Source organism: Bufo bufo, chromosome 10 (genome assembly GCF_905171765.1).
Source record: "Bufo bufo chromosome 10, aBufBuf1.1, whole genome shotgun sequence".
Classification (NCBI taxonomy): domain Eukaryota; kingdom Metazoa; phylum Chordata; class Amphibia; order Anura; family Bufonidae; genus Bufo; species Bufo bufo.
Window position 1 is genome coordinate 2,293,280 of NC_053398.1, and position 19,482 is coordinate 2,312,761.

A 19,482-nucleotide genomic window follows, 5' to 3' on the forward strand; every position below is an offset into this window, starting at 1 on the left:
GCTGAGCACTGACAGGCGACCCCCACCCTGTAACCTCTGCAGCAATGCTGGCAGCACTCATACAACCTCTGGATATGACGCTGAGCACTGACAGGCTGATCCCCACCCCTGTAACCTCTGCAGCAATGCTGGCAGCACTCATACAACCTCTGGATATGACGCTGAGCACTGACAGCAGCTGACCCCCACCCCTGTAACCTCTGCAGCAATGCTGGCAGCACTCATACAACCTCTGGATATGACGCTGAGCACTGACAGGCTGACCCCCACCCCTGTAACCTCTGCAGCAATGCTGGCAGCACTCATACAACCTCTGGATATGACGCTGAGCACTGACAGGCTGACCCCCCACCCTGTAACCTCTGCAGCAATGCTGGCAGCACTCATACAACCTCTGGATATGACGCTGAGCACTGACAGGCTGACCCCCACCCCTGTAACCTCTGCAGCAATGCTGGCAGCACTCATACAACCTCTGGATATGACGCTGAGCACTGACAGGCTGACCCCCCACTCCTGTAACCTCTGCAGCAATGCTGGCAGCACTCATACAACCTCTGGATATGACGCTGAGCACTGACAGGCTGACCCCCCACCCCTGTAACCTCTGCAGCAATGCTGGCAGCACTCATACAACCTCTGGATATGACGCTAGTACTGACAGGCTGACCCCCCATCCCTGTAACATCTGCAGCAATGCTGGCAGCACTCATACAACCTCTGGATATGACGCTGAGCACTGACAGGCTGACCCCCCATGCCGTAACCTCTGCAGCAATGCTGGCAGCACTCATACAACCTCTGGATATGACGCTGAGCACTGACAGGCTGACCCCCACCCTGTAACCTCTGCAGCAATGCTGGCAGCACTCATACAACCTCTGGATATGACGCTGAGCACTGACAGGCTGACCCCCCCACCCTGTAACCTCTGCAGCAATGCTGGCAGCACTCATACAACCTCTGGATATGACGCTGAGCACTGACAGGCTGACCCCCCACCCTGTAACCTCTGCAGCAATGCTGGCAGCACTCATACAACCTCTGGATATGACGCTGAGCACTGACAGGCTGACCCCCACCCCTGTAACCTCTGCAGCAATGCTGGCAGCACTCATACAACCTCTGGATATGACGCTGAGCACTGACAGGCTGACCCCCCCCTGTAACCTCTGCAGCAATGCTGGCAGCACTCATACAACCTCTGGATATGACGCTGAGCACTGACAGGCTGACCCCCACCCCTGTAACCTCTGCAGCAATGCTGGCAGCACTCATACAACCTCTGGATATGACGCTGAGCACTGACAGGCTGACCCCCACCCCTGTAACCTCTGCAGCAATGCTGGCAGCACTCATACAACCTCTGGATATGACGCTGAGCACTGACAGGCTGACCCCCACCACTGTAACCTCTGCAGCAATGCTGGCAGCACTCATACAACCTCTGGATATGACGCTGAGCACTGACAGGCTGACCCCCACCCCTGTAACCTCTGCAGCAATGCTGGCAGCACTCATACAACCTCTGGATATGACACTGAACACTGACAGGCTGACCCCCCACCCATGTAACCTCCGCAGCAATGCTGGCAGCACTCATACAACCTCTGGATATGACGCTGAGCACTGACAGGCTGACCCCCACCCCTGTAACCTCTGCAGCAATGCTGGCAGCACTCATACAACCTCTGGATATGACGCTGAGCAGACAGGCTGACCCCCACCCCTGTAACCTCTGCAGCAATGCTGGCAGCACTCATACAACCTCTGGATATGACACTGAACACTGACACGCTGACCCCCCACCCCTGTAACCTCTGCAGCAATGCTGGCAGCACTCATACATCCTCTGGATATGACACTGAACACTGACAGGCTGACCCCCCACCCCTGTAACCTCTGCAGCAATGCTGGCAGCACTCATACAACCTCTGGATATGACGCTGAGCACTGACAGGCTGACCCCCACCCCTGTAACCTCTGCAGCAATGCTGGCAGCACTCATACAACCTCTGGATATGACACTGACAGGCTGACCCCCCACCCCTGTAACCTCTGCAGCAATGCTGGCAGCACTCATACAACCTCTGGATATGACGCTGAGCACTGACAGGCTGACCCCCACCCCTGTAACCTCTGCAGCAATGCTGGCAGCACTCATACAACCTCTGGATATGACACTGAGCACAGGCTGACCCCCCACCCCTGTAACCTCTGCAGCAATGCTGGCAGCACTCATACAACCTCTGGATATGCTGAGCACTGACAGGCTGACCCCCCACCCCTGTAACCTCTGCAGCAATGCTGGCAGCACTCATACAACCTCTGGATATGACGCTGAGCACTGACAGGCTGACCCCCCACCCCTGTAACCTCTGCAGCAATGCTGGCAGCACTCATACAACCTCTGGATATGACGCTGAGCACTGACAGGCTGACCCCCCACCCCTGTAACCTCTGCAGCAATGCTGGCAGCACTCATACAACCTCTGGATATGACGCTGAGCACTGACAGGCTGACCCCCACCCCTGTAACCTCTGCAGCAATGCTGGCAGCACTCATACAACCTCTGGATATGACGCTGAGCACTGACAGGCTGACCCCCACCCTGTAACCTCTGCAGCAATGCTGGCAGCACTCATACAGCCTCTGGATATGACGCTGAGCACTGACAGGCTGACCCCCCACCCTGTAACCTCTGCAGCAATGCTGGCAGCACTCATACAGCCTCTGGATATGACGCTGAGCACTGACAGGCTGACCCCCCACCCTGTAACCTCTGCAGCAATGCTGGCAGCACTCATACAGCCTCTGGATATGACGCTGAGCACTGACAGGCTGACCCCCCACCCTGTAACCTCTGCAGCAATGCTGGCAGCACTCATACAACCTCTGGATATGACGCTGAGCACTGACAGGCTGACCCCCCACCCGTAACCTCTGCAGCAATGCTGGCAGCACTCAACAGCCTCTGGATATGACGCTGAGCACTGACAGGCTGACCCCCCCCCCGTAACCTCTGCAGCAATGCTGGCAGCACTCATACAACCTCTGGATATGACGCTGAGCACTGACAGGCTGACCCCCACCCCTGTAACCTCTGCAGCAATGCTTGCAGCACTCATACACCTCTGGATATGACGCTGAGCACTGACAGGCTGACACCCCCACCCCTGTAACCTCTGCAGCAAGTGCTGGCAGCACTCATACAGCCTCTGGATATGACGCTGAGCACTGACAGGCTGACCCCCCCACCCCTGTAACCTCTGCAGCAATGCTGGCAGCACTCCATCCTACCTCTGGATATGACGCTGAGCACTGACAGGCTGACCCCCACCCCTGTAACCTCTAGCAGCAATGCTGGCAGCACTCATACAACTCTGGATATGACGCTGAGCACTGACAGGCTGACCCCCACCCCTGTAACCTCGGCAGCAATGCTGCAGCACTCTTACAACCTCTGGATATGACGCTGAGCAGCTGACAGGCTGACCCCCACCCCTGTAACCTCTGCAGCAATGCTGGCAGCACTCATACAACCTCTGGATATGACGCTGAGCACTGACAGGCTGACCCCCCACCCTGTAACCTCTGCAGCAATGCTGGCAGCACTCATACAACCTCTGGAGTATGACGCTGAGCACTGACAGGCTGACCCCCCCTCCTGTAACCTCTGCAGCAATGCTGGCAGCACTCATACCAACCTCTGGATATGACGCAGAGACTGACAGCTGACCCCCCCTCCTGTAACCTCTGCAGCAATGCATGGCAGCACTCATTCAACCTCTGGATATGACGCTAGAGCACTGACAGGCTGACCCCCATCCCTGTAAACATCTGCAGCAATGCTGGCAGCACTCATACAACCTCTGGATATGACGCTGAGCACTGACAGGCTGACCCCCCACTCCCTGTAACCTCTGCAGCAATGCTGGCAGCACTCATACAACCTCTGGATATGACGCTGAGCACTGACAGGCTGACCCCCCACTCCTGTAACCTCTGCAGCAATGCTGGCAGCACTCATACAACCTCTGGATATGAACGCTGAGCACTGACAGCTGACCCCCACCCCTGTAACCTCTGCAGCAATGCTGGCAGCACTCATACAACCTCTGGATATGACGCTGAGCACTGACAGGCTGACCCCCCACCCCTGTAACCTCTGCAGCAATGCTGGCAGCACTCATACAGCCTCTGGATATGACGCTGAGCACTGACAGGCTGACCCCCCATCCCTGTAACCTCTGCAGCAATGCTGGGCAGCACTCATACAACCTCTGGATATGACGCTGAGCACTGACAGGCTGACCCCCCACCCCTGTAACCTCTGCAGCAATGCTGGCAGCACTCATACAACCTCTGGATATGACGCTGAGCACTGACAGGCTGACCCCCCATCCCTGTAACCTCTGCAGCAATGCTGGCAGCACTCATACAACCTCTGGATATGACGCTGAGCACTGACAGGCTGACCCCCCACCCCTGTAACCTCTGCAGCAATGCTGGCAGCACTCATACAACCTCTGGATATGACGCTGAGCACTGACAGGCTGACCCCCCACCCTGTAACCTCTGCAGCAATGCTGGCAGCACTCATACAACCTCTGGATATGACGCTGAGCACTGACAGGCTGACCCCCACCCCTGTACCTCTGCAGCAATGCTGGCAGCACTCATACAACCTCTGGATATGACGCTGAGCACTGACAGGCTGACCCCCCACCCCTGTAACCTCTGCAGCATTGCTGGCAGCACTCATACAACCTCTGGATATGACGCTGAGCACTGACAGGCTGACCCCCCCACTCCTGTAACCTCTGCAGCAATGCTGGCAGCACTCATACAACCTCTGGATATGACGCTGAGCACTGACAGGCTGACCCCCCACCCCTGTAACCTCTGCAGCAATGCTGGCAGCACTCATACAACCTCTGGATATGACGCTAAGCTACTGACAGGCTGACCCCCCCTCCCTGTAAACCTCTGCAGCAATGCTGGCAGCACTCATACAACCTCTGGATATGACGCTGAGCACTGACAGGCTGACCCCCCCATCCCCTGTAACATCTGCAGCAATGCTGGCAGCACTCATACAACCTCTGGATATGACGCTGAGCACTGACAGGCTGACCCCCCACTCCTGTAACCTCTGCAGCAATGCTGGCAGCACTCATACAACCTCTGGATATGACGCTGAGCACTGACAGGCTGACCCCCCACCCCTGTAACCTCTGCAGCATTGCTGCAGAACTCATACAACCCTGGATATGACGCTTAGCACTGACAGGCTGACCCCCCCACCCCTGTAACCTCTGCAGCAATGCTGGCAGCACTCATACAACCTCTGGATATGACGCTGAGCACTGACAGGCTGACCCCCACCCCTGTAACCTCTGCAGCTATGCTGGCAGCACTCATACAACCTCTGGATATGACGCTGAGCACTGACAGGCTGACCCCCACCCCTGTAACCTCTGCAGCAATGCTGGCAGCACTCATACAACCTCTGGATATGACGCTGAGCAACTGACAGGCTGACCCCCCACCCCTGTAACCCTCTGCAGCTATGCTGGCAGCACTCATACAACTCTGGATATGACGCCTGAGCACTGACAGGCTGACCCCCACCCCCTGTAACCTCTGCAGCAATGCTGGCAGCACTCATACAACTCTGGATATGACGCTGAGCACTGACAGGCTGACCCCCACCCCTGTAACCTCTGCAGCTATGCTGGCAGCACTCATACAACCTCTGGATATGACGCTGAGCACTGACAGGCTGACCCCCACCCCTGTAACCTCTGCAGCTATGCTGGCAGCACTCATACAACCTCTGGATATGAAGCTGAGCACTGACAGGCTGACCCCCCACCCTTTAACCTCTGCAGCAATGCTGGCAGCACTCATACAACCTCTGGATATGACGCTGAGCACTGACAGGCTGACCCCCACCCCTGTAACCTCTGCAGCAATGCTGGCAGCACTCATACAACCTCTGGATATGACGCTGAGCACTGACAGGCTGACCCCCACCCCTGTAACCTCTGCAGCTATGCTGGCAGCACTCATACAACCTCTGGATATGACGCTGAGCACTGACAGGCTGACCCCCACCCCTGTAACCTCTGCAGCTATGCTGGCAGCACTCATACAACCTCTGGATATGACGCTGAGCACTGACAGACTGACCCCCCACCCCTGTAACCTCTGCAGCAATGCTGGCAGCACTCATACAACCTCTGGATATGACGCTGAGCACTGACAGGCTGACCCCCACCCCTGTAACCTCTGCAGCTATGCTGGCAGCACTCATACAACCTCTGGATATGACGCTGAGCACTGACAGGCTGACCCCCACCCCTGTAACCTCTGCAGCTATGCTGGCAGCACTCATACAACCTCTGGATATGACGCTGAGCACTGACAGGCTGACCCCCCACCCCTTTAACCTCTGCAGCAATGCTGGCAGCCCTCATACAACCTCTGGATATGACGCTGAGCACTGACAGGCTGACCCCCCACCCCTGTAACCTCTCAGCAATGCTGGCAGCACTCATACAACCTCTGGATATGACGCTGAGCACTGACAGGCTGACCCCCCACCCCTGTAACCTCCGCAGCAATGCTGGCAGCACTCATACAACCTCTGGATATGACGCTGAGCACTGACAGGCTGACCCCCCACCCCTGTAACCTCTGCAGCAATGCTGGCAGCACTCATACAACCTCTTGATATGACGCTGAGCACCGACAGGCTGACCCCCCCACCCCTGTAACCTCTGCAGCAATGCTGGCAGCACTTATACAACCTCTGGTTATGACGCTGAGCACTGACAGGCAGACCTCCACCCCTGTAACCTCTGCAGCAATGCTGGCAGCACTCCTACAACCTCTGCATATGACGCTGAGCAGTGACAGGCTGCCCCCCACCCCTGTAACCTCTGCAGCAATGCTGGCAGCACTCATACAACCTCTGGATATGACGCTAAGTACTGACAGGCTGACCCCCCATCCCTGTAACATCTGCAGCAATGCTGGCAGCACTCATACAACCTCTGGATATGATGCTGAGCACTGACAGGCTGACCCCCACTGCTGTAACCTCTGCAGCAATGCTGGCAGCACTCATACAACCTCTGGATATGACGCTGAGCTCTGACAGGCTGACCCCCCACCCCTGTAACCTCTGCAGCAATGCTGGCAGCACTCATACAACCTCTGGATATGACGCTGAGCAGTGACAGGCTGACCCCCACCCCTGTAACCTCTGCAGCAATGCTGGCAGCACTCATACAGCCTCTGGATATGACGCTGAGCACTGCCAGGCTGACCCCCCACCCCTGTAACCTCTGCAGCAATGCTGGCAGCACTCATACAACCTCTGGATATGACGCTGAGCACTGACAGGCTGACCCCCACCCCTGTAACCTCTGCAGCAATGCTGGCAGCACTCATACAGCCTCTGGATATGACGCTGAGCACTGACAGGCTGACCCCCCACCCCTGTAACCTCTGCAGCAATGCTGGCAGCACTCATACAACCTCTGGATATGATGCTGAGCACTGACAGGCTGACCCCCCACCCCTGTAACCTCTGCAGCAATGCTGGCAGCACTCATACAACCTCTGGATATGACGCTGAGCACTGACAGGCTGACCCCCCACCCCTGTAACCTCTGCAGCAATGCTGGCAGCACTCATACAACCTCTGGATATGACGCTAAGTACTGACAGGCTGACCCCCCATCCCTGTAACATCTGCAGCAATGCTGGCAGCACTCATACAACCTCTGGATATGACGCTGAGCACTGACAGGCTGACCCCCCACCACTGTAACCTCTGCAGCAATGCTGGCAGCACTCGTACAACCTCTGGATATGACGCTGAGCACTGACAGGCTGACCCCCCACCCCTGTAACCTCTGCAGCAATGCTGGCAGCACTCATACAACCTCTGGATATGGTACTGAGCACTGACAGGCTGACCCCCACCCCTGTAACCTCTGCAGCAATGCTGGCAGCACTCATACAACCTCTGGATATGACACTGAGCACTGACAGGCTGACCCCCCACCACTGTAACCTCTGCAGCAATGCTGGCAGCACTCATACAACCTCTGGATATGACGCTGAGCACTGACAGGCTGACCCCCCCACCCCTGTAACCTCTGCAGCAATGCTGGCAGCACTCATACAACCTCTGGATATGACGCTGAGCTCATGCACTCAGCTTCTTTGGTCGACCATGGCGAAGTGTGTTCTGATGGGACCCGTCTTGTTAAACCGCTGGATGGTCTTGGCCACCATGCTGCAGCTCAGGTTCACGGTGGTGACAATCTTCTTATAGCCTCGGCCATCTTTATGTAGAGCAATGATTCTTTCTTCAGATCCTCAGAGAGTTCTTCGCCAAGAGGAGCCATGTAGAACTTCCAGTGACGAGTGTGAGAGAGTGTGAGAGCGAGAACACCAGATTTACCGTACCTGACCCCCATTCACACCTGAGACCTTGTAACACTAATGAGTCACATGACACCAGGGAGGGAAAATGGCTAATTGCGTACAATTTGCCATTGTTACTTAGGAAGGTCCTCACTTTTGTTGCTAGTGGTTTAGAAATTAATGGCGGTGTGTGGAGTTATTTTGAGGGCACGCCCAATTTACGCTGTTATTCAAGCCGTGCACTGACCCTCTAAATACAGGCACAACACCAGACCTCCTCAATAGAGACCCTCTAAATACAGACTCCAGACCAGACACCCTACACTAATAGAAAGCCCAGGCTAGACCCCCTAAAAATATAGATCTCGGACTCCAAGCTACCACTTTACCGACTTTCAGATCAGATCTTCACTTCTGCTGATTCCTGCACCCCGTCCACTCCTGGCACCCCTCAGCCTCCTGCTGCATCCAAAATAATACTGAAAATAAAATCAGATATGATAATAGTAGCAAAAATCCATGTACATAATTATATCCTATATACTAATCGTGTTGGTTTGCAGTCAATCTAGATCAGGAGTGCACAGCCCGGGGGCCACATGCGGCCCTCGATACCATTCTGTGTGGCCCCCAATTATCTGGTAGCAGACATGTATGTCTATGTCTTGTGGCTGCTCACATGTATCTTTCATGTAATTTCCCATTAGATGGGAGTACTAGAAGTGTAACTAGACATTTATGATATATACTGTATGTTCAATATGCCATAAAAATAGTATTTCAGTTGGTAATACCCCTTTAAGTTTTATTTTTGGCCCTTGAAATTGGTTCAGGCTCACAACGTGGCCCCCAACCAGAAAAGGTTGTGCACCCCTGATCTAGATACTCAATTGGCATATCATGAAACAAACCCCTCACTACAATTGGTCAATAAAAGGATATAGATAAAATAAAATAAAGATGTTAGTATCAGATGTCAAATATCCACAATGTTCAGGTAAAATAAATGGCAATCCTCCTTTTGATAATCTTGCAACTACCATGCAGTGGGCAAATGTCCAATCTGATATTTATATTTGCAAGTATATAGTTAGTAGTCCTGCTAGTAAATGGATTGACACTATGTACAAAGTGATCTTGAATCTCTTCTACAGTATATTCATAACATAGCGTCACTTTTGTATAGTTCTTTTATATTTGCGCATTCTTCACGGGCAGTAACAGAATTTCTATATCTGCAAAACAAAACAAACAAACATGAAAAGAAAAGAAAAGGAAGAGGGTCTCCATTTTTTCTCTATTATTGTCTAAAGAAAAAGACAATAATAGAGAAAAAATTGAAGATGATAAAAAAGATATAAAAAAATGATAGATGTATCTCTATCAGTTTGTAAAGTACATAGGATTTAGTAGTATATTTAAGGATCTTTAATAATCATCATATTGATATTTGAATTACTAGGACACTATGTACAATATGTATGTGGAACTTTGTGGATTATTACTCTATTTCCCACAACCAAAAGTACATTTAATTGATGCGATCTATCTAGATATGTTTAATCAATTCAAATATGGACAGAGGATAAAAACGCATTGATAACGCAATTGCGTTTTTTGATCTTTCTGAGACCTTTTTCCTATTTCATAGACTCATCTGTATAACTTTGTTATTTTTTTTAATGGATCCTCCTAAAGGTTCAGGCATTAAGGTTTTTACAGGTATATATAGTAACATAGTACATAAGGTCGAAAAAAGACATTTGTCCATCCAGTTCGACCTGTCATCCTGCAAGTTGATCCAGAGGAAGGAAAAAAAACTAAAAAAATAACCCTGTGAGGTAGAAGCCAATTTCCCTCACTTTAGGGGAATAAAAAATTCCTTCCGACTCCAATCAGGCATCAGAATAACTCCCTGGATCAACGACCCCTCTCTAGTAGCTATAGCCTGTAATATTATTACACTCCAGAAATACATCCAGGCCCTCCTGAACTCTTATAGTGAACTCCCATCACCACCTCCTCAGGCAGAGAGTTCCATAGTCTCACTGCTCTTACAGTAAAGAGTCCATAGTCTCACTGCTCTTACAGTAAAGAGTCCATAGTCTCACTGCTCTTACAGTAAGAGTCCATAGTCTCACTGCTCTTACAGTAAAGAGTCCATAGTCTCACTGCTCTTACAGTAAAGAGTCCATAGTCTCACTGCTCTTACAGTAAGAGTCCATAGTCTCACTGCTCTTACAGTATAGAGTCCATAGTCTCACTGCTCTTACAGTAAAGAGTCCATAGTCTCACTGCTCTTACAGTAAAGAGTCCATAGTCTCACTGCTCTTACAGTAAAGAGTCCATAGTCTCACTGCTCTTACAGTAAAGAGTCCATAGTCTCACTGCTCTTACAGTAAAGAGTCCATAGTCTCACTGCTCTTACAGTATAGAGTCCATAGTCTCACTGCTCTTACAGTAAAGAGTCCATAGTCTCACTGCTCTTACAGTAAAGAGTCCATAGTCTCACTGCTCTTACAGTAAAGAGTCCATAGTCTCACTGCTCTTACAGTATAGAGTCCATAGTCTCACTGCTCTTACAGTAAGAGCCCATAGTCTCACTGCTCTTACAGTAAGAGTCCATAGTCTCACTGCTCTTACAGTAAAGAGTCCATAGTCTCACTGCTCTTACAGTATAAGTCCATAGTCTCACTGCTCTTACAGTAAAGAGTCCATAGTCTCACTGCTCTTACTGTAAAGAGTCCATAGTCTCACTGCTCTTACAGTAAAGAGTCCATAGTCTCACTGCTCTTACAGTATAGTCCATAGTCTCACCGCTCTTACAGTAAAGAATCCATAGTCCTCACTGCTCTTACAGTATAGAGTCCCTAGTCTCACTGCTCTTACACTAAAGAATCCATAGTCTCACTGCTCTTACAGTAAAGAGTCCACAGTCTCACTGCTCTTACAGTAAAGAGTCCATAGTCTCACTGCTCTTACAGTATAGAGTCCATAGTCTCACTGCTCTTACAGTAAAAGAGTCCATAGTCCTCACTGCTCTTACAGTACAGAGTCCATAGTCTCACTGCTCTTACAGTAAAGAGTCCAAGTCTCACTGCTCTTACAGTATAGAGTCCATAGTCTCACTGCTCTTACAGTAAAGAGTCCATAGTCTCACTGCTCTTACAGTAAAGAGTCCATAGTCTCACTGCTCTTACAGTAAAGAGTCCATAGTCTCACTGCTCTTACAGTAAAGAGTCCATAGTCTCACTGCTCTTACAGTAAAGAGTCCATAGTCTCACTGCTCTTACAGTAAAGAGTCCATAGTCTCACTGCTCTTACAGTAAAGAGTCCATAGTCTCACTGCTCTTACAGTAAAGAGTCCATAGTCTCACTGCTCTTACAGTAAAGAGTCCATAGTCTCACTGCTCTTACAGTAAAGAGTCCATAGTCTCACTGCTCTTACAGTAAAGAGTCCATAGTCTCACTGCTCTTACAGTAAAGAGTCCATAGTCTCACTGCTCTTACAGTAAAGAGTCCATAGTCTCACTGCTCTTACAGTAAAGAGTCCATAGTCTCACTGCTCTTACAGTAAAGAGTCCATAGTCTCACTGCTCTTACAGTAAAGAGTCCATAGTCTCACTGCTCTTACAGTAAAGAGTCCATAGTCTCACTGCTCTTACAGTAAAGAGTCCATAGTCTCACTGCTCTTACAGTAATAGTCCATAGTCTCACTGCTCTTACAGTAAAGAGTCCATAGTCTCACTGCTCTTACTGTAAAGAGTCCATAGTCTCACTGCTCTTACAGTATAGAGTCCATAGTCTCACTGCTCTTACAGTATAGTCCATAGTCTCACCGCTCTTACAGTATAGAGTCCATAGTCTCACTGCTCTTACTGTAAAGAGTCCATAGTCTCACTGCTCTTACAGTAAAGAGTCCATAGTCTCACTGCTCTTACAGTATAGTCCACAGTCTCACTGCTCTTACAGTAAAGAGTCCATAGTCTCACTGCTCTTACAGTATAGAGCTCCATAGTCTCACTGCTCTTACAGTAAAGAGTCCATAGTCTCACTGCTCTTACAGTAAAGAGTCCATAGTCTCACTGCTCTTACAGTAAAGAGTCCATAGTCTCACTGCTCTTACAGTAAAGAGTCCATAGTCTCACTGCTCTTACAGTACAGAGTCCATAGTCTCACTGCTCTTACAGTAAAGAGTCCATAGTCTCACTGCTCTTACAGTAAAGAGTCCATAGTCTCACTGCTCTTACAGTAAAGAGTCCATAGTCTCACTGCTCTTACAGTAAAGAGTCCATAGTCTCACTGCTCTTACAGTAAAGAGTCCATAGTCTCACTGCTCTTACAGTAAAGAGTCCATAGTCTCACTGCTCTTACAGTAAAGAGTCCATAGTCTCACTGCTCTTACAGTAAAGAGTCCATAGTCTCACTGCTCTTACAGTAAAGAGTCCATAGTCTCACTGCTCTTACAGTAAAGAGTCCATAGTCTCACTGCTCTTACAGTAAAGAGTCCATAGTCTCACTGCTCTTACAGTAAAGAGTCCATAGTCTCACTGCTCTTACAGTAAAGAGTCCATAGTCTCACTGCTCTTACAGTATAGAGTCCATAGTCTCACTGCTCTTACAGTATAGAGTCCATAGTCTCACTGCTCTTACAGTAAAGAGTCCATAGTCTCACTGCTCTTACAGTATAGAGTCTATAGTCTCACTGCTCTTACAGTATAGAGTCCATAGTCTCACTGCTCTTACAGTAAAGAGTCCATAGTCTCACTGCTCTTACAGTATAGAGTCCATAGTCTCACTGCTCTTACAGTATAGAGTCTATAGTCTCACTGCTCTTACAGTAAGGAGTCCATAGTATCACTGCTCTTACAGTAAAGAGTCCATAGTCTCACTGCTCTTACCGTAAAGAGTCCATAGTCTCACTGCTCTTACCGTAAAGAGTCCATAGTCTCAGTGTTCTTACAGTAAAGAGCCCATAGTCTCACTGCTCTTACAGTAAAGAGTCCACAGTCTCACTGCTCTTACAGTAAAGAGTCCATAGTCTCACTGCTCTTACAGTAAAGAGTCCATAGTCTCACTGCTCTTACAGTAAAGAGTCCATAGTCTCACTGCTCTTACAGTAAAGAATCCATAGTCTCACTGCTCTTACCGTAAAGAGTCCATAGTCTCACTGCTCTTACAGTAAAGAGTCCATAGTCTCACTGCTCTTACCGTAAAGAGTCCATCGTCTCACTGCTCTTACAGTAAAGAGTCCATAGTCTCACTGCTCTTACAGTAAAGAGTCCATAGTCTCACTGCTCTTACCGTAAAGAGTCCATAGTCTCACTGCTCTTACAGTAAAGAGTCCATAGTCTCACTGCTCTTACCGTAAAGAGTCCATAGTCTCACTGCTCTTACAGTATAGAGTCCATAATCTCACTGCTCTTACAGTAAAGAGTCCATAGTCTCACTGCTCTTACAGTAAAGAGTCCATCGTCTCACTGCTCTTACAGTATAGAGTCCATAGTCTCACTGCTCTTACAGTAAAGAGTCCATAGTCTCACTGCTCTTACAGTAAAGAGTCCATAGTCTCACTGCTCTTACCGTAAAGAGTCCATAGTCTCACTGCTCTTACAGTATAGAGTCCATAGTCTCACTGCTCTTACAGTATAGAGTCCATAGTCTCACTGCTCTTACAGTATAGAGTCCATAGTCTCACTGCTCTTACAGTAAAGAGTCCACAGTCTCACTGCTCTTACCGTAAAGAGTCCACAGTCTCACTGGTCTTACAGTACAGTCCATAGTCTCACTGCTCTTACCATAAAGAGTCCATTGTCTCACTGCTCTTACAGTAAAGAGTCCATAGTCTCACTGCTCTTACAGTAAAGAGTCCATAGTCTCACTGCTCTTACCGTAAAGTGTCCATAGTCTCACTGCTCTTACCGTAAAGAGTCCATAGTCTCACTGCTCTTACAGGAATGAATCCATAGTCTCACTGGTCTTACAGTAAAAAGTCCATAGTCTCACTGATCTTACCGTAAAGAGTCCATAGTCTCGCCGCTCTTACAGTATAGAGTCCATAGTCTCACTGCTCTTACAGTAAAGAGTCCATAGTCTCACTGCTCTTACAGTAAAGAGTCCATAGTCTCACTGCTCTTACAGTATAGAGTCCATAGTCTCACTGCTCTTACAGTACAGAGTCACAGTCCTGGGGATAAATAGATGATGGGAGTGATCTCTGTACTGACCCCTGATATACACTGCTCAAAAAAATAAAGGGAACACTTAAACAACACAATGTAACTCCAAGTCAATCGCACTTCTGTGAAATCAAACTGTCCACTTAGGAAGCAACACTGAGTGACAATCAATTTCACATGCTGTTGTGCAAATGGGATAGACAACAGGTGGAAATTATAGGCAATTAGCAAGACACCCCCAATAAAGGAGTGGTTCTGCAGGTGGTAACCACAGACCACTTCTCAGTTCCTATGCTTCCTGGCTGATGTTTTGGTCACTTTTGAATGCTGGCGGTGCTTTCACTCTAGTGGTAGCATGAGACGGAGTCTACAACCCACACAAGTGGCTCAGGTAGTGCAGCTTATCCAGGATGGCACATCAATGCGAGCTGTGGCAAGAAGGTTTGCTGTGTCTGTCAGCGTAGTGTCCAGAGCATGGAGGCGCTACCAGGAGACAGGCCAGTACATCAGAAGACGTGGAGGAGGCCGTAGGAGGGCAACAACCCAGCAGCAGGACCGCTACCTCCGCCTTTGTGCAAGGAGGAACAGGAGGAGCACTGCCAGAGCCCTGCAAAATGACCTCCAGCAGGCCACAAATGTGCATGTGTCTGCTCAAACGGTCAGAAACAGACTCCATGAGGGTGACATGAGGGCCCGACGTCCACAGGTGGGGGTTGTGCTTACAGCCCAACACCGTGCAGGACGTTTGGCATTTGCCAGAGAACACCCAAGATTGGCAAATTCACCACTGGCACCCTGTGCTCTTCACAGATGAAAGCAGGTTCACACTGAGCACATGTAACAGACGTGACAGAGTCTGGAGACGCCGTGGAGAACGTTCTGCTGCCTGCAACATCCTCCAGCATGACCGGTTTGGCATTGGGTCAGTAATGGTGTGGGGTGGCATTTCTTTGGAGGGCCGCACAGCCCTCCATGTGCTCGCCAGAGGTAGCCTGACTGCCATTAGGTACCGAGATGAGATCCTCAGACCCCTTGTGAGACCATATGCTGGTGCGGTTGGCCCTGGGTTCCTCCTAATGCAAGACAATGCTAGACCTCATGTGGCTGGAGTGTGTCAGCAGTTCCTGCAAGACGAAGGCATTGATGCTATGGACTGGCCCGCCCGTTCCCCAGACCTGAATCCAATTGAGCACATCTGGGACATCATGTCTCGCTCTATCCACCAACGTCACGTTGCACCACAGACTGTCCAGGAGTTGGCAGATGCTTTAGTCCAGGTCTGGGAGGAGATCCCTCAAGAGACCGTCCAACCACCTCATCAGGAGCATGCACAGGCGTTGTAGGGAGGTCATACAGGCACGTGGAGGCCACACACACTACTGAGCCTCATTTTGACTTGTTTTAAGGACATTACATCAAAGTTGGATCAGCCTGTAGTGTGTTTTTCCACTTTAATTTTGAGTGTGACTCCAAATCCAGACCTCCATGGGTTGGAAAATTTGATTTCCATTTTTTTATTTTTGTGTAATTTTGTTGTCGGCACATTCAACTATGTAAAGAACAAAGTATTTCAGAAGAATATTTAATTAACTCAGATCTAGGATGTGTTATTTTTTTGAGCAGTGTATATATATATATAGTTATTAGATTTCCCCTCAGTCGTCTTTTTTCTAAAGTGAATAACCCTAATTTTGATCATCTTTCAGGGTCCTGTAGTTTCTTTCAGGGAACATATACAATTATTTGTATCGGCGATAGATTGGCAGGAGATGTGTCTAAAGATGCATTCCAGTCCATGTTTTCGTATGTATGGGGATCAAAGATATTACTCCTCCTCCAATTAAGGAATGACTCTAAATTGCAATAAGCGAACATACACTGCTCACCACTGAAGAAGGAGTCCGTTACTCCGAAACGCGTCCGGGATCAGCTGAATCCACGCTGATCCCCTCCAGCCAGGAGATCCAAGTTGCAGCCGCGTGGGACGCCGCCCCAGCCGAGCCGGAGAGCTCCAGCGACCATTCAAACCTAACTGCATTCTGCATACAGAGGTGGTCCGCACAATCAGAGGGGTGATGTGTACAGTGTACCTGTTACCAGTAATATGAAATGATGAATTAACTGCTACAAATATAAATGAACTATACAGAAGTGACGCTATGTTATGAATATAGAAGAGATTCAAGATCACTTTGTACATAGTGTCAATCCATTTACTAGCAGGACTACTAACTATATACTTGCAAATCAAAAGGAGGATTGCCATATATTTTACCTGAACATTGTGGATATTTGACATCTGATACTAACATCTTTATTTTATTTTATCTATATCCTTTTATTGACCAATTGTAGTGAGGGGTTTGTTTCATGATATGCCAATTGAGTATCTAGATTGACTGCAGATTTGCACCCTCACAATATAATATCCCAGTTGTTGTGAGACTGTAAACCAACACGATTAGTATAGGATATAATTATGTACATGGCTTTTTGCTACTTTTATCATATCTGATTTTATTTTCATTTTAATTTTGGATGTATTTTTGATAATAAATATATTTATTTTTATATAAGTACAATATTCTGTGCAACACCAGATAGCAGAGTGCCCTCCAATATATATAAAAAATGTCAGATTTAACCAGTCTGCACAGATACAGCTTCAGGAGCGGAGGGTACAAGCAGTTTCCTTCAGGATTTTCTTCTAGATTTTTATAATCTTCAAGGATTTGTGTCTTTTTATTCAACCAACTGATGTGACAAGATGTCTGAAGGAAGCAGATTGGACTTGAACCTGCACCATCGAAAAACCAGCAAAGAAGGAAGAAGAACTCATGGCAACACAGGCTTAAAGGGCCGCGGTCCGGTCTTAGGATGGGGCTACAGGGTGACTTGGATGAACGACACGTCACATGACCAAACATCCCAGTGATTGTGTTTGCGTTACAACACGCAAGTCGCCACCTTTTGTGTGTTCATTTGACACCTAACATACACTGTGCTGCAACTGTGTATCTAACGTGTTAGGTGTCGAGTTAACGCTTAACATTGTTATTATTCTTTTTGCTCTAGAACACATCACAACCTGATACATTGTTATCATTCTCATTGTTCTGGAACACATCACAACATAATGATACATTGTTATCCTCATTGTCCTGGAACACATCTCGCCATAGTGATACATTGTTATCCTCATTGTCCTGGAACACATCTCGCCATAGTGATACATTGTTATCCTCATTGTCCTGGAACACATCTCGCCATAGTGATAGATTGTTATAATTTTTATAACCCTCTAGAACACATCACAACATGATACACTGTTATCATTCTCATTGTTCTAGAACACAACAAAGGGATTAACAGATCGGAAACAGAACGACCAGAGGAAGATCTCCCAGGGCAGGCTCACCCCACGACCTCACAGTCTTGCAGCCGCTTCCAAGGGGACCCTGTATGAACAGAAGGAAAACTTTGACCCCCTCAAACACATGAGCGGCGCCTATAAAGCCCCGTGCCCTGACCTCTGTAAGCCTTCTCTCAGTAAGACCAGGATTAGTTCTGAGCAGGAATTCCAGAGATCCATCCTGAAGAAGCCGGGTGACCCAACACGAGGGGGCGCCTCTGAGGCTCCGGGTGTTTCTAGTGTGGCTTTCCAAGTCCCGGGGTCACAGCCGCTTCCTGTTGACTCCAACTTTGTTTCGCGGGTGGAGTGTCTGACGGCTGGGAACCGGCCCCCGCTCCTGAGGGCCCTGTCCTGGGACAGTGTGGAACCAGAGCAGAGAAATAATAAATCCAGTTTAGAGTCACCGGAAAAGGACTTTGTATCCAATTATGATAAATGTAACAATAAATTGTCCAAATTCACCGGACTAAAGGATTTTCATATTCAACCAGTGCGACTTCAGAAGCTGACCAAGCTGAGGGAGGTAAGTGACCTCCATATGTACACTTATAGGGTCCCCCTTAAAGGGACAGTCCAGTCCCATGGAAATAAAGCTCAATCATAGTATAATAATAAAAGCTATGCAACTGTCTAATAGACTTTATGTTTAATTCCACGCCATTTTCAAAATCTCTGCTTGTTGTCAGTGAACAGAAACATTTATATCTAGAGGCCTGAACATGTCTAGACACAGGTGCTAGGCACGTTAACACTATATGGCTGCTCACCTGTATCAGTTCAGCGTGGTCTGAACGTTTTGTCTGGCTTGCTGATACATTGTAACACATCTGCAGTAGTGAGAAATATAAGATGTATATGGGTTTTCAGCCTCTGGATGTAAGCAATAACATTGCTATTCATTAACAGCAAGCACTGATCTTGAAAACAGTGAGGGACACACAAGGACTATTAAAAAGCAGTTTTTCTTATATAATTATTAAAACATATATTCAAATTTTTATATATATATCCAATATATTTTCTGTATCAATTCTGCTTGCTGTCATTGAATAGGAACCTTCGCTGTTTACTTCTAGTGGATAGAGGTCTACAAGACACAGTTTTCTGCATTGTGAGGAGCCATGAACCTGTGTGTCCATCCCATGACCAGGATTGAAAGCAAACAATGAAGGTTCCTATTGAATGACAGCAAGCAGAGATCTTAAACCATGTGAGGAATTGATACAGAATGTGTATTAGAAAACAGACAAAGGTCTTCTTGCTTGAGTATGTGGCTGCAGATGCGAGCGGTGGTCACTAGAGGGCGCTCCTCTCACATCCATAAATGGTTCGGATGGAAGCTGGTGGTAAATGATGGGGGGCACAGTATCTACAGAGCGAGGATGGGATCAGGGCTGCACCGCCAATGAGGCCATCACCTCAGGGGGCAAGAGGGGGGCAGCAGA

General features: G+C 48.5%; 2 protein-coding genes across 4 annotated transcripts in view; one reads left to right on the forward strand and one right to left on the reverse strand.

Moving 5' to 3' along the window:
- Positions 1-19,482, reverse strand: part of GALNT18 (polypeptide N-acetylgalactosaminyltransferase 18) — a 507,876-nt gene that overhangs the window by 270,402 nt on the left and 217,992 nt on the right. The window lies entirely within an intron of this gene.
- Positions 1-19,482, forward strand: part of IRAG1 (inositol 1,4,5-triphosphate receptor associated 1) — a 167,514-nt gene that overhangs the window by 103,254 nt on the left and 44,778 nt on the right. For all 3 annotated transcript variants that reach the window (XM_040410365.1, XM_040410366.1, XM_040410367.1), the window contains one exon: positions 17,976-18,560. In XM_040410365.1, coding sequence (XP_040266299.1) covers positions 17,976-18,560 — 585 coding nt within the window. The remainder of the gene's footprint in view (positions 1-17,975; positions 18,561-19,482) is intronic.